We start from the raw sequence: 23,373 nt of genomic DNA on the forward strand, positions 1-23,373 counted from the left end.
ACAGTTTGCAGATGAAAATGAGGTGCACTGGAGATTTAAATTCTCTGGGCTAGGAGAGACTCCAACATGAGCAATTTTAATGGTCGGATTCTTACTGAAGGAGATTCTTAGATTATCCCTGGGAGGACAGCACAAACTTCCTTCTGCATTCCCTTTAGAGCCTGATTTCTTTACCGAGTCAGATTCCATAGGTTTAGGACCAAATTCTTTAACCACAGCATTACTAAAATTCTGTAAGTCATGGAACACAGGATCATTACTCTCAAAAAGCATGTTGGCCCACTCCAAAGCTCTTCCTCTGAATGCCAGGAACAGATATCGAGTAACGTTGGAAGGAGTTACTGCACCTGAAGGATCAGACTCCATCCGAGACAGAAATTGTTCAACCAAAGCGGCATATTGCAGTAAATCTCCATCGAAGTAAATAGGTGGTAAACCATCAGACGAAAGCTTAGAGGCTGAAACTGGAGAAATCTTTGACTGGACGAGTAGGACTGGATTGGATCCGGGGATGCTTGAATTGGCTGGAACCAAAGGAGACTGACCAGGCTGGTCCTGGAGTAACACTGGACCGGCTGGAACCGGAACGAACTGACCAGGCGGAGCCTGGAGTATTGCTGGACCGGCTGGAACCGGAACGGACTGGCCAAGCTGGGCCTGGAGTATTGCTGGACCGGCTGGAACCGGGACGGACTGAGTCCTTTCTTCACGGGGCTGAACCAAGGCAGGAGCCCCCACTTCACGGGGCTGGGCTGAGGCAAGAGCCCCCACTTCACGGGGCTGGGCTGAGGCAAGAGCCCCCACTTCACGGGGCTGGGCTGAGGCAAGAGCCCCCACTTCACGGGGCTGGGCTGAGGCAAGAGCCCCCACTTCACGGGGCTGGGCTGAGGCAAGAGCCCCCACTTCACGGGGCTGGGCTGAGGCAAGAGCCCCCACTTCACGGGGCTGGGCTGAGGCAAGAGCCCCCACTTCACGGGGCTGGGCTGAGGCAAGAGCCCCCACTTCACGGGGCTGGGCTGAGGCAAGAGCCCCCACTTCAAGGGGCTGGGCTGAGGCAAGAGCCCCCACTTCAAGGGGCTGGGCTGAGGCAAGAGCCCCCACTTCAAGGGGCTGGGCTGAGGCAAGAGCCCCCACTTCACGGGGCTGGGCTGAGGCAAGAGCCCTCTCTTCACGGGGCTGGTCTGCACTCTGAAGGCTCTCTGGCTGGGCAGCGCTCTGAAGGCTCTCTGGCTGGGCAGCGCTCTGAAGGCTCTCTGGCTGGGCAGCGCTCTGAAGGCTCTCTGGCTGGGCAGCGCTCTGAAGGCTCTCTGGCTGGGCAGCGCTCTGAAGGCTCTCTGGCTGGGCAGCGCTCTGAAGGCTCTCTGGCTGTAGACCCTCTGGCTGGGCAGCACTCTGTAGACCCTCTGGCTGGGCAGCACTCTGTAGACCCTCTGGCTGGGCAGCACTCTGTAGACCCTCTGGCTGGGCAGCACTCTGTAGACCCTCTGGCTGGGCAGCACTCTGTAGACCCTCTGGCTCTGGACCCTCGGATCCCCTTCCTGGGGCTGTACCCTCGGAACCCCCTCCTGGGGCTGGACCCTCTGAAGAACCCCCTCCTGGGGCTGTGCCCTCTGAAGAACCCCCTCCTGGGGCTGGACGCTCTGAACCCCTCACTGGGGCTGGACGCTCTGAACCCCTCACTGGGGCTGGACGCTCTGAAGAACCCCTTCTTGGGGCTGGACACTCTGAAGAACCCCTTCTTGGGGCTGGACACTCTGAAGACGCCCCCCCTGGGGCTGAAGACACGGACGCCCCCCCTGGGGCTGGACACTCTGAAGACGCCCCTCCTGGGGCTAGACACTTTGAAGACGCCCCTCCTGGGGCTGGACACTTTGAAGACGCCCCTCCTGGGGCTAGACACTCTGAAGACGCCCCTCCTGGGGCTGGACACTTTGAAGACGCCCCTCCTGGGGCTGGACACTCTGAAGACGCCCCTCCTGGGGCTGGACACTCTGAAGACGCCCCTCCTGGGGCTGGACACTCTGAAGACGCCCCTCCTGGGGCTGGACACTCTGCAGACGCCCCTCCTGGGGCTGGACACTCTGAAGACGCCCCTCCTGGGGCTGGACACTCTGAAGACGCCCCTCCTGGGGCTGGACACTCTGAAGACGCCCCTCCTGGGGCTGAAGACACGGACGCCCCCCCTGGGGCTGGACACTCTGACTCCTCTGTGACTCTAAATGGCTTGAATATTCTTCTCTGGACACCCAACTTGGGATAAGGTCTTTTAATCACCGGACCCCAGTCATAAATTTGAGTCTCTTTCCGAGTAGCCATCTTGATACCCCCGTCAGCAGTAGCAGGATCGGCTACTGTGGATGACTTGTAGACATGAGCACTGTGATACTGCGATTTGTCACCATTCCCTGGCTTGCGAAGAATGCAGTCTTTAACAAAATGACCAGAATTTCCACAGTAAAGACAGAGATGTAGCTCCTTACGCCGCTGACGTTCAGCTTCAGAGAGCTTGGGCCGTGGATAGCTCTGATGAAAAACTTTCCCTTGCGCAGAGGAAGAGACTCTATTAACTGGATGGGACAAAACAGGATCAACAACGTTGGTAGTATTCCTGAGGAGATCAGGCATCACAGAGAGAATACTAGGCAAAAGTTCTTGTAACTGTAGTAACATCTGGTAGAAAATCTGCAGTTGGTCAGGAGTCTTAGAGCAGAAGGTCATAGAATCTCTGGAGGACGAATTCCGCTGCAGACACTGTGCCAATCGATGCTGAGTCGACTCCAGACCTTCCAAGCGTCCTGCAATATTGCTTAGGAGGTCATGCATCAGACTAACACTTTCGGCCGGGTCCATGTGGCCAGTTCCTACTGTCATGACTAAGGTTTTTGTGAACCCGGTGCTAGCGAAGTCTGCGCGGGCGACTGGAGGACTACACGAATACCACCACTGACCTGGTTTTGGAAGTGTTGTGGACTCGGGGTCTCTTCCGGTGACTGGGAAGAGGAACCGCGGCAGAGATGGCCGAATCCAAGTTCTCCTCATGCAGGATGAGGTCGGCAGACAGGAAGCACGTGTGGGCGCTGAAGGTCTCCTGAAAGACAGAACTGGAAAGGCGCTGATGAATCAGTGAAGAATAACAGGTACAACTGTGCTAAAGGGCACGGGGTGCTTGGGGACACTGAGGTGCTTGGAGACACTGAGGTGCTTGGAGACACTGAGGTGCTTGGAGACACTGAGGTGCTTGGAGGCACTGAGGTGCGTAGAGGCACTGAGGTGCGTAGAGGCACTGAGGTGCGTAGAGGCACTGAGGTGCGTAGAGACACTGAGGTGCGTAGAGACACTGAGGTGCGTGAAGACACTGGGGTGCGTAGAGACACTGGAGTGCGTAGAGACACTGGGGTGCTGAGGCACGGAGGCACGGAGGTGCTGGAAGCACGGAGGTACTGAGGCACGGAGGTGCTGAGGCACGGAGGCACGGAGGTGCTGAGGCACGGAGATGCTGAGTCACGGAGATGCTGGAAGCACGGAGGCACGGAGGTGCTGGAAGCACGGAGGTACTGAGGCACGGAGGTGCTGAGGCACGGAGATGCTGAGTCACGGAGGTGCTGGAAGCACGGAGGTACTGAGGCACGGAGGCACGGAGGTCCTGAGGCACGGAGGTACTGAGGTGCTGAGGCACGGAGATGCTGAGTCACGGAGGTGCTGGAAGCACGGAGGTGTTGGAAGCACGGAGGTACTGAGGCACAGAGGTGCTGAGTCACGGAGATGCTGGAAGCACGGAGGCACGGAGGTGTTGGAAGCACGGAAGTACTGAGCTCTGGAGATCCCAACTACAACAGTAGTAAAACTGAAACAGCTGTGGTTTTCAGTGGAGAACATGGAATTCAGTACTGTGCCTTTAAGACGAAACATTGCAGCTGTGCCTTTACATTGAGACTCAGGGAAATGGTGAAATCAAATGGCAACACACAAGTAACCATACAGGAACAAGGGAACAGAGTTTCCACAGGAACTTAGGTACAATGGTTACCTTAAGGGAGCTCAGCATAAAGACTCTCACAAGGCTGTATGTGACACGAGGAACTGGCCCAGATTCCAACTCAGCCTCCTGATTTATACTTCCTGGTCCTTGATGATTGGTGGGCAGGATTAGGTGATGTCACTGTCATGTGACTACTCTAGCCAAGGCTGTGATGTAGAATGAGGCCTAGCAGGCCAAGAGAACACTGAAGCCTGGACTTCTGCAAAACACAGGATGCTTGCTTTTAGATTACTGAATTCAGCCTCACACAGGAGATCACCACAGGTGGAGCTGATTACCTCTCAGGCAGAGAACTCAGGAAACTCAGTGCTGACAAGCTGTTTAACTCCGTGAGTGAAAAGACACAGGATCCAGGACAGAAAGCAGGGGTAAGTCACCAAATATGAGAATTACAGTCAGGATTGTGACAGTCGGCTTGGTGCTCAGACCCCGCAGGATCTCTGTTTACCTTTGCATCCGCCTACTGGGAAAGATGGTGGCCACCTATGAGGCAATCCTGTATTGCAGGTTGCGATAAATGTTCTGGAACTCAGGGCAATTTACAATGCTCTTCTGTAGGCCTTCTATCTTCTCCAAAATCAGGCCATACAAGTACAGTCAGACAATGCCATGGCGGTGGCAATACATAAACCGAAAGGGAGGAACAAGAAGCAGGGCCGCAATGCGACAGGTGTCACGGACACTCCTCTGAGCGGAAGCCAACACAAGGGCCATCTCAGCCATATTCATTCCAGGCGTGGACAACTGGGAAGCGGACTTCCTCAGCAGGCACGACCTGCATCCGGGGGAATGGGGCCTTCACCCTCAGATGTTTCAGCTTCTGGTTCACTGGTGGGGCTGTTCACAGATAGACCTGATGGCTTCTTGTCTCAATAAGAAGCTGCATCATTACTGTTCCAGGACAAGGAATCCCAGGTGGCAGCAGTGGTCGCTCTGACATCACCGTTTGACCTACCAGTTCGTATACCTGTTTCCTCTAATCCCGCCCATTCCCAGAGTTCTAAAAACACTCAAAAGGGAGAACGTTCTTGCAATTCTAATTGCCCCGGATTGGCCTTGATGGGCCTGGTATGCTGACCTACTGACCATGTCTCTAGAGGAGCCCTAACCTCTACTGCGGTTTATTAAGGATCTTCTTCAACAAGGCCCATTCGTCTATCCAGACTTACTGTGGCTTCATTTGACCTCTTGGAGGTTGAAAGGGAGATTCTAGACAGGAAAGGGCATCCCTCCAGGGTTTTCACGACTATGGTCCTGGAAGGTGATCACATCTAAGCATTACCACCGAATCTGGAAGAAAAATGTTTCGTGGTGTGAGAGTAGAAAATATTCTACTATGGATTTTCAACTTGGCCATTTTCTGCTCTTCCTGCAAGCAGGCGTGGATATGGGCCAAAGGTTGGGCTCCCTTAAGATTCAAATTTCGTCCCTCCATATTCTTCACGAAGCTACTGGCTGTAATTCCGAAAGTGAAGACATTCCTAAAGGGTGTCCTTCAAAGTCAATGCCCTTTGTCCCTCCCACGGCTCCATGGGTTCTCAATGTGGTCTTGACCTTTATCCAATCGGACTGCTTTGAACCTTTACACAAGGTGGAATTTAAATATCTTACTTGGAAGACTGTCTGCGAGGCACGTGTCAGAATTGTGGGCCTTATCCTGTAAGAGCCCTTATTTGATTTTCACAAGGATAGGGCGGAGCTCAGGACTCGCCCACAGTTTTTGCTGATAGTGGTATTGGCTTTTCACATTAATCAATCGATAGTCGTTCCGGTGCTGCCTGACACATCGGTTGCTCCAAAGTCCTTGGATGCTGTTCGGGCTATGAGGATTTACGTCAAGAGGACAGCTCATCACAGGAAGTCTGACTCGCTTTTTGTCCTTTATGACGCTGCCAAAATTGGATGTCCTGCTTCTAAGCAGTCCATTTGCTCGATGGCTCAGGTTGACCATTCAACAGGCCTACTCTTCTGCGCATTGCTACTGCCGGGTTCTATTCAGGCCCACTCCACTAGGTCAGAGTGTTCTTCCTGGGCGACTGCCCGTGGCATCTTGGCCTTACAGTTGTGCTGAGCAGCTACTTGGTCTGGTTCGAACATATTTGTAAAGTTCTATAAGTTCGTTACCTTGGCCGGTGAGGACCTTCAGTTTGGTCAGGCGGTGTTGCAGGGGTTTCAGCACTCTCTCACCTGTTCTGGGAGCTTTGGGACTTCCCTATGGTATTAATCCATCCCAGTATCCCCTAGGACATTAGAGAAAATAGGAATTTAATACCTACCGGTAATTCCTTTTCTCGTAGTCCGTAGGGGATACTGGGCACCCGCCTCATTGATTCATGTTTCCTGCTTACCTGGTTGTAAGTTCTTGGTTGTGTCTGCTGTTGCTGTCCCTATTACTGTTTGAGTTAGAGTTGCTATCCTTTTGGTTTGGTTAGCGTGACTATCCTTTGTTCTGATTAGCGCAGCTATCCTTTCCTGTTATTGTGTGCTGGTTCGTTACCTCACTGCTGTTATATGTTTTCCTTCTCTCAAAGTATGTCCGTCTCCTCGGGCACAGTTTTCCTAGACTGAGTCTGGTGGAGGGGCATAGAGGGGAGGAGCCAGCACACACTGAACATTTCTTAAAGTGCCAGGCCCCAATGGACCCGATATACAGTATACCCATGGTACTAATGTCATCCCAGTATCCCCTATGGACTACGAGAAAAGGAATTACCGGTAGGTATTAAATTTCTATTTTTTACATCTGTGATTAATACCCCTTTCACATCGCACAAATAACCTGGTATCGACACGGCATATTGCCGTGTCGAAACGGGTCAGTGTGCGATGTGAAAGCTCCTTTGCTGAAATAGTGGGTCGCCTGACCCGGTAATTCAACCCGGTAAAAAATAAGGGTTATTACCGGGTTGAATACCGGGTCAGGTGCAGTGTGAATGGGAGCCGTTCAGATGCGACACGGCTCTCATTCACAGCATAGGGAGAGGCGGCGCAGGAGATGAGCTCATCTCCCAGCGCCGCCTCCACCCCCGCCCCTGCTGCTGCTGCGCCCCCCGCTGCTATGGCAACCAACCCGGTATATTGCCGGGTCGGAGAGCCAGCAAAGGAGCGCAAATGCCGGATCCCACCCGGTAAGGACACGTTTCTCTTACCGGGTGGGATCCGTCATTTGCGATCTGAAAGCAGCATAACTATGGTGACCATAATATCCCATTAATCTGGGACACATATGATTTACACAGGTTCTGTGGCTGGCTAAAACCAGGTGAACTTCAGGCTAGAGTTTTATCCAGCCACAGAACCTGTGTAAATCATAGGTTTCCCAGACTAAAGGGATATTATGGTCACCCTAGTATAACAAACAGTCACAATACATCATGTTGGTTCCAAAAATATTTGTCTTCATTATGAAACATGGGGCCCTTTACACTCTGAAATATAGTTACTTTTATTCACCTTTCCTGTTAAAGTTTGTTTTCTACCATAATGAGACACGAATAAAGTTTACATAGAAAGTCTCCAGCCTGTTAGGATTGTAAAGGTTCATTGTGTCAAATTCTTTGTACATGTTAGCATTCCTTTCTCATATATATGTTATAGTTGTGTAGGAAAGTAAGCGATAATACTATTAAGAGCTTATTATAATAATATTCATGCCACAGAAAAAAATAAAAATCACATCTGTTCATTTATATATTCCATTGTGCAAAAGTAGTAGATATCCAGGTTTTTCCTCATCTTAAATAACACTAACCAGCAGAGGAAGGCTTCAACAGCTATGGAATTTACATGAAAACATACCCTCAGCATCCCAGCTTTCTCATGGCAATCTTCTGTCCTGAAAGGGCCAGTATTTCCCAATCTGAGAACAAAGCTGTTTGGTGTCAGTTTCCTGGGCAGAAAGGGGTTATGTCATTGTATGGGGGATTTTATTTCTATGTTATATTGGAAAGTAAACTGAAATTATTGATTACCTACTTTCATTAGTAACAACAAATTATTCTAGTTTACGTAATTTCCAGTCCAGCATTTTTAATTTCTTTACAAAGATAAATGATCTCTAGCATATTTGAAAAACAGTAATTTAGTTGCATTAAAACATTATAATGTGTAATAATAATAATAATAATAATAATAATAATTAATAATAATAATACAGGTTGAGTCTCCCTTATCCAAAATGCTTGGGACCAGAGGTATTTTGGATATGGGATTTTTCCGTATTTTGGAATAATTGCATACCATAATGAGATATCATGGCGATGGGACCCAAGTCTAAGCACAGAATACATTTATGTTTCATATACACCTTATACACACAGCCTGTAGGTAATTTTAGCCAATATTTTTTATAAATTTGTATATTAAACAAAGTGTGTGTACATTCACACAATTCATTTATGTTTCATATACACCTTATGCACACAGCCTGAAGGTCATTTAATACAATATTTTTAATAACTTTGTGTATTAAACAAAGTTTGTGTACATTGAGCCATCAGAAAACAAAGTTTTCATTATCTCAGTCTCACTCAAAAAATTCCGTATTTCGGAATATTCCGTATTTCGGAATATTTGGATATGGGATACTCAACCTGTAATACAGTTTTAGTGATAAAACTTGCTGCACAGGAAAAGTCATCTTTAATTTTTGGAGCAAATCTTTGTGTTTTAATTCAGTATTTATAATGCTGTTTTGATTTGTAATTTACTCGTCTGCCTATAATATGTCTCAAATTAATTATGGAAATGAGTTGCTACACAAAATAAGCTATCCCTATGTTTCTACAACTTTTCTGTAAAGTCACTTAAAAACTGTTTTAAAGGTATACATAATGTTGAAACCAGAATGTCAACTTGGTCTGAATGTTGACATTTAACACTTCTGCAATGACATAATGTCATAATAGAGCAGACTAGATGGACAAGTGCTTCTTATCTGCCATCAAAATTCTTTGTTTCTGTGTTTTAATGTCGGCATTTGAAATGTTGACGGCTAAGTTTTGCAGATTTTGGGGTTAGGGTTGTGGTTCGGTTTATTAATCAGTCTATAGAAAGCCACTTGTCGACATGCCGATTATCAACCTCCACAAATCTGTTCATGTCAACATTCTGAATGCCGACATTCTGGTATTAACATTCTGAATGTCGACATTTTGTAAAACACCCGTTTTAAAGATAGCAAAGACACATGTATGCTTCTTCTGGTAGAGCTTTACTGAAAGTGTACTCCACAACCAAAATGTAGAACTAGACCTCCTCCTGAGAGACACCAACTCTACCATCACACGGGAACCCAATAAGGTAGTTACCATGGATGCAGGAAGTGCAGCTGCTATGGGGCCCAGAGCTGAGAGGGGCCCACCTTTCCTGTCAAAGTTACATGTGCTTTATACATTTTTCACCGTTGCTGGTACATAGGGGTCCTGACAAACATTTCCCTTGGGGCCTACAATATATCTTGCTATGCCCATGGATCTGCTCATTGTAATTTGGAATAGAATGAACTGCAGGGCATTATAATGTTACATAATATGAACTGGGACACTGTAATCTGTCACAATATGAAGTGGTGACACTCTGTTATAATGTGAGTGGGGATACTGTTGCATATTGTGTACTGGCAGACCTACAGTGGGACATTACATTAACTAATGCACTACTATTGCTCAGAAATGAACTAGGGACTATTATGGGGCATACAATTAACAACTGCTGTGGAGAGGTGTCTCTCTAGAAGCATTGGGACAGGCGCCTTTTCAAAATGTTGCTTTGGGTCCCACAAAGTTCTGGCTACACTCCTGCAATAGCCCACTATCTTAGCCAGTGAAATGCACTTCACCATAAGTGTGAGTTCTATGTAGTGAGCCTAATTTGTTAATTACACATGTAAAATATGTGTAAATGTAGTAATTCTTCTATAATGTGATTATTGGCTGTTCCATCATATGCCCACTGCAACATCACTTTGAAACATCCAAGTGACATGAAGAGTTGCCAATAAAGGTCACGTCATGCTTTTTTCAAATAACTTTAACCAGTTATAGGATCATAATAATATTGCCTTTGTGAATATTACTGATGTGAATGCATTCATATGTTTGCTTCCTTTTGGGAGTCACATATGTTACATATTCTTAAGTGCCACAATTTCTCAAATTACTTATCATATCATTATATACAGTATATACCGTATTTATACCCTGTACTAGTCAGTGTGTATTGGTGACACCTCTTGTACACACAAAGTATATGAGTTACTAGCCCCAATCCAAGAAGTCTTTTTGTTATCAGATGTGCATTTTTTGTCTTTGCATAAATAAATAATAATAGATTTAATCTCACACTTTCCTTATTATACATGCACACGTAACAATTAATTAAAAGATATTTCCTTCCCCGTCATCTAAGTTTTCTCTTGCTAAAGTGATTTCTGCAGTACGATGAGAATCTTTGCTGATTGCATCAAAATATTTGGCCCAGCATTTTGCATTGTATTCTGAGCATATGAAAGTGCTTCAGATGTAGATAAAATGTCCCTAAAGGTTTCGCGTTGCAAAATTGGAAATATGTGAGGATGTAAGCTGTACGTAAAGTGTACAGTCTGGTACCACCCATGTGATTGAAAAGTAATTTGCACGTTGAAATGTAATAAAATAAGGAAGTCTCTGAAGGTCATTTGTGAAGCGCATTACAGCAGCTGTGTAACATAAATGCAGCTGTGGGTCTGCTGTGTACCTCAGTTTGCGCAGTGGTGTCTAGACTTCCGGCGGCTCATAGGAGTTGAACAGAGTGATGCTATCCCTAGCGAAGGGCAGAGTAGGCACACAGGTAATCCTCGTATTGCAGTGCAGCAAAGAAATGGCATTTTACAGAGTGAGATTATTGTAAAAGGGTGGTGCAGGTATATTACCACTGCAAACGTACCTGAGTTATGCATAGGTTACACCAGGCTGATATTGGGTGTTGTCCTTTGCTGTTATTGAGACAAAATAGTTCACCTGAGTGAATGGTGTAAAACAGAAAACGAATTATAACAAATAAAAAGTGGGCAGCATTGTCCCAACTCCTCAAATGTGCCTTATTCCCACAATAATAGGGAGACCAACCGTATGCAGTGAAATCAGCCCCATAATGCTATTGGTGAGTACAAAAAAACATTACGCCAAGCAGAGCCGGCCATAGGCATAGGCAAACTAGGCAATTGCCTAGGGCATCTGATATGCCTAGGGGCATCAGCAGCTTCTGCTGATTAAAATGATATGCAGCATGCCTATATACTGTGTGAGACTGTGGCTGTATCTGCATATGAAATGCTACACACAGAATATAGGCATGCCGCATATCATTTTAATTTTGTGCATCCTAGCACCTGTTTGTGCATCCTAGCCACATAGCAATGGAAATAAGATGCATTTTCATTAAAAACATGTGCCCAAAGATAGTACTGAGGCAAGATTTATGAGGACACATCTGTATCCAAGCAGAGGCAGAGGTCACAGTGTTAGTGGCAGTGTGAGTGCTGTGTGCATGTGAGTGGGTTGGTTGTGCAGTAGTGTTCGGAATATGTGTAAGGAGCATTATGTGTGTTATGTAAAAATGCATTAAAAATGTGCAACATATGTGTAAGGGGCTCTGTGTGTCATTATGTGTATAAAGGCATTAATAATGTGCGGCATATGTGTAACAGGGTACTACTGTATGTGTGTCATTATGTGTATAGGGGCACTAATAATGTGCAGCAAATGTGTAGGGGGCACTATGTGTGTCATTATGTTTATAAGGGCATTAATAATGCGCAGCATAAGTGTAAGGGACATTATGTGTAAAAGGGCATTATTAAAGGTTGTCATAATGTGTAAGGCACATTATGTTTATAAGGACATTAATAATATGTCTCATATGTGTAAGGGACATTACTGTGAGGCATTATGTGTATAAGGTGCTCTACTATGTGGCATTGCATATAGAAAGGGCACTACTGTGTCGTCTAATGTGAATAAAGAGCAATAGGGTGGGGTGTAATGTGAATAAGGAGCAATTCAGTGTGATATAATGTGAATAAGGGGCTCTACTGTGAGGAGTAACGTTTATAAGGTAAAGTGATACTACTGTGGGATCTAATATGAATTATGGACACTATTGCATGATCAAATGTGGATAAAGTTGCAGTACTGTGTGGCGTAATTGGAATTGGGGTTACTATTGTGTGGCCATGCCCCTTGCCAGCAAAAACACACCCCTTTCTGGGCTGTGTGCCAAATGTGCAAACTGTTCCTATTTAAAATATAGGGGGTACAAACACCAAAATAAGGACTGCTATGGATGAGGGGTGGTGGTTCTGGGAAAGAGGTGCAAGGTCAGAGGCGGAACCAGCGGTGGTGCTAGGGGGCACCAGCCAAAATCTTGCCTAGGGCATCATATTGGTCAGGGCCGGCTCTGACGCCAAGCCCTCTCAGAGGCTCCAAGCCCATCGTTGTAAAGTGTTAGACCTCTTCATGACCCATCTGGTATTTGGGGACTGGTGAGACCCATGTAATTGGCAACTTTGTCAGTATAATGAACAAGAGGCCATACGATTCCTGCCTATCATACCAAATGAGTGTATATTAAGAAAAAAAAAACTACAGGGAGATAAGATTATGCACCACTTTTTAAATCGAAAATAAAATCTACTTTTCTTCCTTATTGATCAATCATAGTCCAAATGGAGAAATAACCCTTTTCATAACAAACCCATGCACTATAAACAGTTGACACAAAATTGTCATAGACAGAAGTAACTAGAACTCCCCCATCGCCAGTCTGACAATTTAAACTTGTACCCATATTTCCAACTTGGAATAATCTGCCAATCACAAGTGTCCACAAAGGTTAAACGCTTGTGATTGGCTGGCTGGTGAAGGGGAGTTCAGAGTACCCTTACTATAATAATGTCGCATCAGTCGATCATATTGCCTGGATCTTATTTTTTTAGGATTTATTAATTTATTTTCTCTGACGTCCTAGTGGATGCTGGGAACTCCGTAAGGACCATGGGGAATAGCGGCTCCGCAGGAGACTGGGCACATCTAAAGAAAGCTTTAGGACTATCTGGTGTGCACTGGCTCCTCCCCCTATGACCCTCCTCCAAGCCTCAGTTAGATTTTTGTGCCCGACCCAGCAGGGTGCAATCTAGGAGGCTCTCCTGAGCTTCTTAGAAAAAGTTAGTTTTAGGTTTTTTATTTTCAGTGAGACCTGCTGGCAACAGGCTCACTGCATCGAGGGACTAAGGGGAGAAGAAGCGAACCTGCCTGCTTGCAGCCAGCTTGGGCTTCTTAGGCTACTGGACACCATTAGCTCCAGAGGGACCGAACACAGGCCCAGCCTCGGAGTCCGGTCCCAGAGCCGCGCCGCCGGCCCCCTTACAGAGCCAGAAGCAAGAAGAGGTCCGGAAAATCGGCGGCAGAAGACATCAGTCTTCACCAAGGTAGCGCACAGCACTGCAGCTGTGCGCCATTGCTCCTCATGCACACCACACACTCCGGTCACTGAGGGTGCAGGGCGCTGGGGGGGGGCGCCCTGAGCAGCAATATAAACACCTTGGCTGGCAAAAATACATCACATATAACCCCCAGGGCTATATGGATGTATATTAACCCCTGCCAGATTCCATAAAAATGCGGGAGAAAAGTCTGCGAAAAAGGGGCGGAGCTATCTCCTTCAGCACACTGGCGCCATTTTTCCCTCACAGCTCCGTTGGAGGGAAGCTCCCTGGCTCTCCCCTGCAGTTAATACACTACAGAAAGGGTTAAAAAGAGAGGGGGGGGGCACAATTTAGGCGCAGTATACAATATATATGCAGCTATAAGGGAAAACACTTTTTTATAGGTGCTATCCCTGTGATATATAGCGCCCTGGTGTGTGCTGGCATACTCTCCCTCTGTCTCCCCAAAGGGCTTTGTGGGGTCCTGTCCTCTATCAGAGCATTCCCTGTGTGTGTGCTGTGTGTCGGTACGGCTGTGTCGACAGGTATGTGGAGGATAATGAGGTGGAGGCGGAGCGAATGCCTGTAAATATGTTGTCACCCCCTGCGGGGTCGACACCGGTGTGGTTGAACTTATGGAAGGATTACGTGAAAGATTCAACTCCTTACATAAAAGGTCGACGACACGGAACAGCCGGCTACTCAGCTTGTGCCTGTTCCAGCGTCTCAAATGTCATGGGGGGCTCTAAAATCGCCCGCTACCTCAGATAACAGACACAGATGTCGACACGGATACTGACTCCAGTGTCGACATCGATGAGACTGGTGTACCCTCCAAATAGGTCCACCCGTTACAGGATTGAGACAATGAAAAATGTATTACACATTTATGATTATACCCCAGGTACCACATAAAAGGGTATTGTGTTTGGTGAGAGAAAACTATTAGTAGTTTTTCCTGCATCTGAGAAATTAAATGAGGTGTGTGAGGAAGAGTGGTCTTCCCCCGGTAAGAAATTGATAATTTCTACAACGGTTATTGGCAGCGTACTCTTTCCCGCCAGAGGATAGGTCACGCGGGGAAACACCCCATAGGGTAGATACAGCGCTTACACGCTTATCAGAAAAGGTGGCACTACCGTCTCCGGGTACGGCCGCCCTGAAGGAACCTGCTGATAGAAAGCAGGAGGTTACCCTATAAGATATGGTCACACACTAGGGCATTATATTGCGACCAGCCGTTGCTTCGGCATGGATGTGCAGTGCTCCCGCTGCGTGGTCAGATTCCCTGTCGGAAAATAACTATGGATAGGGACAATATTTTGCTGAAAATAGAGCATATAAAAGACGTGGTCTTATACATGCGTGATGCACAGAGGGATATTTGCCGGCTGGCATAAAAAATAAGCACTAGGTCCATTGCCGCCAGACGGGGGTTATGGACTTGGCAATGGTCAGGCGATGCCGACTCGAATCGGCACATGGAAGTTGCCCTATAAGGGGGTAAAACTGTTTGGGGATAGTTTTTCAGACCTCGTTTCCACAGCTACTGCTGGGAAATTAATTTTTTTGCCACAGGCTACCCCACAACAAAAGAAAGCACCGTATCATCAAGTACAGTCCTTTTCGACCCCAGAAAAGCAAGAGGGCTAGAGGCTCATCCTTTCTGCCGAGAGGCAAAGGTAGAGGAAAAAGCTGCAACACACAGCTAGTTCCCAAGAGCAGAAGTCCTCCCTGCGTCCGGTAGGTCCACAGCATGGTGCTGGGGCTGCTCAGGCGGACCCGGGTACGGTGGGGGCCCGTCTCAGATATTTCAGCGGACAGTGGGCTCTCTCACATGGATCCCTGGGTCCTTCAAGTAGTATCTCAGGGGACAGGCTGGAGTTCGAGACGTTCTTCCCCCCGCCGTTTCCTAAAATCTGCCTTACCGGCACCTCCCTCTGCCACGGAGACGGTGTTGGTGGATATTCAACACTATAATCACAACAAGTGATTGTCAAGGTGCCCCTCCTTCAGCAAGGAAGGGGTTACTATTCCACAGTGGTAGTGGTACCGCAACGGTTCGGTGAGACCCATCTTGAAATTAAAATACTTGAACTTTTATATCAGAAGATTCAAGTTCAAGATGGAATCGCTCAGGGCGGTTATTACGAGCCTGGACGAGGGGGATTACAGGGTCTCCCTGGACATCAAGGATGCGTACCTGCATGTCCCCATTTACCCCCCTCACCAGGAGTACCTCAGATATGTGGTACAGGACTGTCACTATCAGTTCCAGACGCGGCCGTTGGAGTTGTCCACGGCACCGAAGGTCTTTACCTAAGTAATGGCCGAAGTGATGATACTCCTTCGCAAGAAGGAAGTTTTTATTATCCCGTACTTGGACGATCTCCTGATAAAGGCGAGGTCCAAAGAACAGTTGGTAGTGGGGGTAGCACTCTCTCGGGAAGTGCTACAACAGCACGACTGGATTCTCAATATTCCAAAGTCACAGCTGGTCCCGACGACACGTCTTCTGTTCCTGGGAATGTTTCTGATCGCAGACCAGAAAAGAGTGTTTCTTCCAGTGGAAAAAGCCGAGGAGTTGTCATCTCTAGTCAGAGACATCCTAAAACCAGGACAGGTGTCGGTACATCAATGCACACGAGTCCTGGGAAAAATGGTAGCTTCGTACGAAGCATAATTCCATTCGGAAGACTCCACGCAAGGACGTTCCAGTGGGACCTGTGGGACTAATGGTCCGGGTCCCATGTACAGATACAACAGCGGATAACCCTGTCAGCAAGAAACAGGGTGTTGCTGCTGTGGTGGCTGCAGAGGGCTCATCTACTAGTGGGCCGCAGATTCGGAATACAGGACTGGGTCCTGGTGACCACGGATGCCAGCCTTCGGGGCTGGGGTGCAGTCACACAGGGAAGAAATTTCCAAGGAGATTTCGCTTCACATAAATATTCTGCAGCTAAGGGCCATTTACAATGCCCTAAGCCAAGCAAGGCCCCTGCTTCAGAACCAGCCGGTACTGATCCAATCAGACGACATCACGGCGGTCGCCCATGTAAACAGACAGGGCGGCACAAGAAGCAAGATGGCGATGGCAGAAGCCACAAGGATTCTCCGATGGGCGACCTACACCCAGGAGAATGGGGACTTCATCCAGAAGTTTTCCAAATGCGGGTAAACCGTTGGGAATGACCACGGGTGGACATGATGGCGTCCCGCCTCAACAAGAAGTTGAAAAGATATTGCGCCAGGTCAAGGGACCCTCAGGCGATCGCTGGGGACGCTCTAGTGACACCGTGGGTGTACCAGTCGGTTTATGTGTCTCCTCCTCTACCTCTCATACCCAAGGTACTGAGAATAATAAGAAGGCGAGGAGTGAAAACCATACTCGGGGTTCCGGATTGGCCATGAAGAGCTTGGTACCCGGAACTTCAAGAGATGCTGGCAGAGGACCCTTGGCCTCTGCCGCTCAGACAAGACCTGCTGCAGCAGGGACCCTGTCTGTTCCAAGACTTACCGCGGCTGCGTTTGACGGCATGGCGGTAGAACACCGGATCCTAAAGGAAAAGGGTATTCCGAAGGAAGTCATCCCTACCCTGATCATAGCCAGGAAGGATGTCACCGCAAGACATTATCGCCGCGTTTGGCCAAAATTTGTTGCTTGGTGGGAGGCCATGAAGGCCCCGACGGAGGAATTTCAACTATGTCGATTCCTGCACTTCCTGCAAGCAGGGGTGACGTTTGGGCCTCAAATTGGGGTCCATCAAGGTCCAGATTTCGGCTCTGTCGATTTTCTTCCAGAAAAAACTGGCTTCACTGCCTGAAGTTCAGACTTTGGTTAAAGGAGTACTACATATTCAGCCTCCTTTTGTGCCACCTGTGGCACTTTTTGGATCTCAACGTGGTGTTGGATTTCCTAAAGTCGCATTGGTTGAGCCACTTAAAACCATGGAGCTAAAGTATCTCGCGTGGAAAGTGGTCATGCTGTTGGCCTTGGCCAGGCGTGTGTCAGAATTGGCGGCTTTGTCATGTAAAAGGCCTTATCTGATTTTCTGTATGGATAGGGCAGAGTTGAGGACTCGTCCTCAGTTTCTCCCAAAGGTGGTCTCAGGTTTTCACTTGAACCAACCTATTGTGGTGCCTGCGGCTACTGGGGACTTGGAGGATTCCAAGTTGCTGGACGTAGTCAGGGCCCTGAAAATTGTATTTTTCCAGGACGGCTGGAGTCAGGAAAACTGACTCGCTGTTTATCCTGATGGCACCCAACAAGCTGGGTGCTCCTGCTTCTAAGCAGTCTATTGCGCGCTGGATTTGTAGCACTATTCAGCTGGCGCATTCTGCGGTAGGATTACCGCAGCCTAAATCAATAAAAGCCCATTCCACAAGGACGGTGGGCTCATCTTGGGCGGCTGCCCGAGGGGTCTCGGCTTTACAACTTTGCCGAGCAGCTACTTGGTCAGGGGCAAACACGTTTGCAAAATTCTACGAATTTGATACCCTGGCTGAGGAGGACCTGGAGTTCTCTCATTCGGTGCTGCAGAGTCATCCGCACTCTCCCGCCCGTTTGGGAGCTTTGGTATAATCCCCATGGTCCTTACGGAGTTCCCAGCATCCACTAGGACGTCAGAGAAAATAAGAATTTACTTACCGATAATTCTATTTCTCGTAGTCCGTAGTGGATGCTGGGCGCCCATCCCAAGTGCGGATTGTCTGCAATACTTGTACATAGTTATTGTTAACTAATCGGGTTCTTGTTGTGAGCCATCTATTCAGAGGCTCCTCTGTTATCATGCTGTTAACTGGGTATCATATCACAAGTTGTACGGTGTGATTGGTGTGGCTGGTATGAGTCTTACCCGGGATTCAAAATCCTTCCTTATTGTGTACGCTCGTCCGGGCACAGTATCCTAACTGAGGCTTGGAGGAGGGTCATAGGGGGAGGAGCCAGTGCACACCAGATAGTCCTAAAGCTTTCTTTAGATGTGCCCAGTCTCCTGCGGAGCCGCTATTCCCCATGGTCCTTACGGAGTTCCCAGCATCCACTACGGACTACGAGAAATAGAATTATCGGTAAGTAAATTCTTATTTTTTTCTATTTGGAATATGACTAATCAAGAGTAATATTTTCTGTGTAAAGTAGTGTATGAGGCTTGTGGTAAGTTTTTGGTAATTAAAGTTTATCTTAAAAAAGTGTGTTTCTTTGATTTCTCTCTCTCTGCAGATTTTGGATGGGGGGTGTGCACATTTTTTAAAATTTTGTTCCACAGTGGTTATTTTATCTTTTTTTTTTTTTTTTTTTACTTCAGCCCAAGGAACGTGGATCTACAAGAGTTCATGCTTTACATAATGTCAACAGAGTACTCCAAATTTTGCATCAAAATAATGTAAGTTTCCCCCAGGGATTAATAGAAACCTATTTTGTGATTTTATTTTATTTTTGGTTTATATTGTTTAGAATGTACAGTGATACAGTTGTATCTAACCTGATGTCCCTTCATAATTGTTTTTGTCATTAAGAGACTTTATTTTAAAGTTTTTTAAGTTTTTTTTTTTAGTTCTGTTTAATATTTTAGAGTCACAAGTTACAAAAACACATGTAAAAAAGTGCATTACCATTCTGTGGGGGTTATTCAGAGATGGATGCATCTTGCTTCTGCAGCAAGATCTGCATCTATCTACTCACATGCTGGGGGCCGCCCAGCACAGGGCAAGGCCCCCAGCATGTGTGTGGCGCCGCCTCGCAATGCGTTTGAAATTTAATTGCAAATGCATCTATTAGAGGACGTCACCTGCCTGGCTGCACTGGCAGGTGGTCCGGCGCTATTGTTTTTCTTGGGAGTAGCTGCGTGAGGTGTCATGCAGCTGCCCCAAAAATTGTCCTGACACACGTGCATTGTCCAGACCGCACCCATTAAACACTGTGTCGACGACCGCCACTGTCAGACACCTTGCGTCTGTATTCTTCCTGCGGCCGGTGCGCTGCGCAGACCCTCGATGCAGCCGCTGCATACAGATGCGTGGCTGCGTCTGGATCTGAATAAGGCCCTGTGTGCCTATATATATATACAGGTTGAGTATCCCATATCCATATATTCCGAAATACGGAATATTCCGAAATACGGACTTTTTTGAGTGAGAGTGAAATAGTGAAACCTTTGCTTTTTGATGGCTTAATGTACACAAACTTTGTTTAATACACAAAGTTATTAAAAATATTGTATTAAATGACCTTCAGGCTGTGTGTATAAGGTGTATATGAAACATAAATGAATTGTGTGAATGTAGACACACTTTGTTTAATGCACAAAGTTATAACAAATATTGGCTAAAATTACCTTCAGGCTGTGTGTATAAGGTGTATATGTAACATAAATGCATTCTGGCCCTCATTCCGAGTCGTTCGCTCGGTATTTTTCATCGCATCGCAATGAAAATCCGCTTAGTACGCATGCGCAATATTCGCACTGCGACTGCGCCAAGTAATTTAACAATGAAGATAGTATTTTTACTCACGGCTTTTTCATCGCTCCGGCGATCGTAATGTGATTGACAGGAAATGGGTGTTACTGGGCGGAAACACGGCGTTTTATGGGCGTGTGGTTGAAAACGCTACCGTTTCCGGAAAAAACGCAGGAGTGGCTGGAGAAACGGGGGAGTGTCTGGGCGAACGCTGGGTGTGTTTGTGACGTCAAACCAGGAACGACAAGCACTGAACTGATCGCACAGGCAGAGTAAGTGTGGAGCTACTCTAAAACTGCTAAGTAGTTTGTGATCGCAATATTGCGAATACATCGGTCGCAATTTTAAGATGCTAAGATACACTCCCAGTAGGCGGCGGCTTAGCGTGTGTAACTCTGCTAAATTCGCCTTGCGACCGATCAACTCGGAATGAGGGCCTCTGTGCTTAGATTTAGGTCCCATCACCATGATATCTCATTATGGTATGCAATTATTCCAAAATACGGAAAAATCCCATATCCAAAGTACCTCTGGTCCCAAGCATTTTGGATAAGGGAGACTCAACCTGTATATATATTTTCTTTGTGTGCTTTTGTAAAGCATTAATTGCATATTGTTGAATGTGCTATAATGTTTTTTGCATCCTTGGTGTGTCTTCATTACATAAGGATGCATATTTTCTATTGCCATGTTTTTATTATGAATGGGTCACTACTTCATAAGTTATATTGTACTATATATTCTACTTATTTTCACTTACATGTATACATTTTTCAGGTGGAGTTGGTGAACATAGGAGGCACAGATATTGTTGATGGAAATCACAAGCTTACCCTTGGCTTAATATGGAGCATCATCCTACATTGGCAGGTATACATAACACTCCTTTCATAGATTAATTTTATTCTAAGCCATTGCAACAAAGTGTCACTGAAATGTTATATTGTATTGAAATGTAGTCACACAGCCATATTCAATGCAGAAGGCTTATCACATCCAGGGGCCCTATATATACAGAGTTATAGCATTTGCTCACATAACCACAGATTTAAATGCAGTTTTAGATTAATTTTAGTTGATTGCAAAATTGACTCTTTTTTATGTTTGAACATATTTTTTGATTGTTAGCTTATCCAAATTAATTTACTTATCTCTATGTACCAAATGGTAAGGATGATGCACAAAAAGGATCACTGTTAAATAGTTTGGTAATTCTTTGGCAATATTGCTTTTATGTGATTTGCACTTGACAGTTGTTGTCATTTGTCACATTCATCAATGTCCAATTCTGAGATGTAATTAATTAGAACTATGTGGGAGTGTCCCAATGAGCCGTAAGGTGCAAAAAAAGAAGGCAATTATAATAATCACATCTTTTATTTTGCTTATACAGTATCGCATAGATCAAGTTAATAAACCAAAACATCATGCGGAGATATTACCTGCAAGGCTACTATGGAACCTTGATGCTTATTCAATCTCCGCAGTTGGTTGGGTTTGGATGACTTTTTACGTATAGTTTTCTCATGGCCTGGTTGTAAGCAAAGCAGAATAGAAATGATCTTGGGCTGGCATACTTATATAGATGAATATTTGGGAAACCATGTGCCCACTGGCGTTTCTATAATGGGAGCAGTGTGTGCGGTGCACACGGGCCCCTGAGTCCAGAGGGGGCCCCCACCGCACACACTGCACCCATTTTCTAATTACTCACCCCTCCGGAGTCCCGCGGCGACGTCCACGGCGGTATTAAAACTCTGTGAAAATGGCCCAGCGGACATTTTCATGGAGTTCTGCGCATGCTCAGTAGAGAAATCTCAGGGAAAATTGCCGCCACGCCATTTTCCCGGAGATCTGCGCATGTGCAGTAGAGTCTAAGCGCTCTAGTGCTCAGTGTCTCAGCGCTGCTGGCAGAGAGGAGGGGGCCCGAACGGAGGAGGCTGCACCCTGGCCTCCTCCTCTCTTAAAGCGCCCCTGCATGTGCCCCAGCAACCTACTGCATAAATAGAATTTGCTCTTGTCTTAAACTTTACTTTCTTCTTTAATTGTGTACAAGTGGATCTGATTTGTGGTCACAGTAGATTAGCTCCTAGGAGCAGAGTCCTTCTCCCTCCTGTTCTCACAGCCCTCTTCTCTAGCACATCAATGATAGCCTTCACCTACTCAGTGGCCATTTACAGATCTGTCCTCTTACATCTTTGCTCCGTGCGCTACAAATCACATTACAGATAACACGTGAGTACCGTGTAACTCTGTAGTGCCAATCGTCTTTTCTTGCGTTTTTTCCCCCACAAAAATATGTCTTAGATACAAAGTAATGTAATAGGACGCACAAGCATTCAAATGATATGCAGCATGCCTATAGTCTGTGTGGACTGCGACTGTATTTGCATACAAAATTCTATGCAACAGTGTTTTCATGGAAAAACACTGTAACGTAGCATTTCAGATGCAGATAGAGCCACAGTCACACACAGAATATAGGCATGCTGCATGTCATTTTAATTTTACTTTTTCGTTTAAAAAAATACTAAAAAACAAGACGCTCAGCGCTACCGGGTTCAGCCACGGCATGGCACGACTTCAAGGGCTGTTTAGCGTGACTGCAGCAAGGATGTAAGAGGACACATCTGTAGTCTGGAATTCCTCTCACCCGTAGCCTCGTGGCCATTCTTCTCTTCCAATTTCTCTACTCCTACTAGTCGTGACATCACTATTGGATACAGGTTCCACCCTTCGCTGATTACTACCTTGCTCACCTTGCTTCCCAGCTGTGTTGTGTACTGAGAATTGTGTTGCTAATTGTTAGTCGTGCTCTGTTTATGTTTTGGTTACTGTAATGTAATGTTCTGTTTTCCCTGTACTGTCCTACTGTTGCCGTATATTTAGGGACCTGCGAACCACTTGTGTCACCTTATAAATAAAATGTAATAATAATAATAACTACAGCCTTTTCCTAGATGTATTATATCTACTTGTCTCTTCATCACTTTACTTATGAACCAAACTTTTCTTCTGAATAAATTTGACACTAGGTAGTAATCTTATTTCCATCTGTTGGTCACATTTTGACATGTACTCCCATGAGGTAGGCTATTTCATCTAAGTGGTATAATGGAGATATAATATTTCTAAATGTCGTCTGACATCTCAGAACAAAACCACATCCTTTTATTATATAGTCTGCAACTTCCAAGACTTTGCACTTTAAAGGAAGCAGCGGGAACATGTTGAAGTATCTCATTATAGCCCCTTTCAATCAGGTACAGAAGTCACACTAAATTTCAAAGCGTTTAGCAGAAAGAGGATGTGGATGAAGACAGAACAGTAAAAAATAAATGAGGATTTCATCATAGGTAGATCATAGGCAGGTCTGCCTCCTGTTAAAGTTCACGTGCCAGCCATCGTATAA

At 46.3% G+C, this 23,373-nt stretch overlaps 1 protein-coding gene across 3 annotated transcripts in view; it reads left to right on the plus strand.

The window, feature by feature from the left end:
- Nucleotides 1-23,373, plus strand: part of UTRN (utrophin) — a 1,167,552-nt gene that overhangs the window by 179,017 nt on the left and 965,162 nt on the right. For all 3 annotated transcript variants that reach the window (XM_063917938.1, XM_063917937.1, XM_063917939.1), the window contains 2 exons: nucleotides 18,809-18,886; nucleotides 20,739-20,831. In XM_063917938.1, coding sequence (XP_063774008.1) covers nucleotides 18,809-18,886; nucleotides 20,739-20,831 — 171 coding nt within the window. The remainder of the gene's footprint in view (nucleotides 1-18,808; nucleotides 18,887-20,738; nucleotides 20,832-23,373) is intronic.

This window comes from Pseudophryne corroboree, chromosome 4, assembly GCF_028390025.1.
Source record: "Pseudophryne corroboree isolate aPseCor3 chromosome 4, aPseCor3.hap2, whole genome shotgun sequence".
NCBI classification, from domain to species: domain Eukaryota; kingdom Metazoa; phylum Chordata; class Amphibia; order Anura; family Myobatrachidae; genus Pseudophryne; species Pseudophryne corroboree.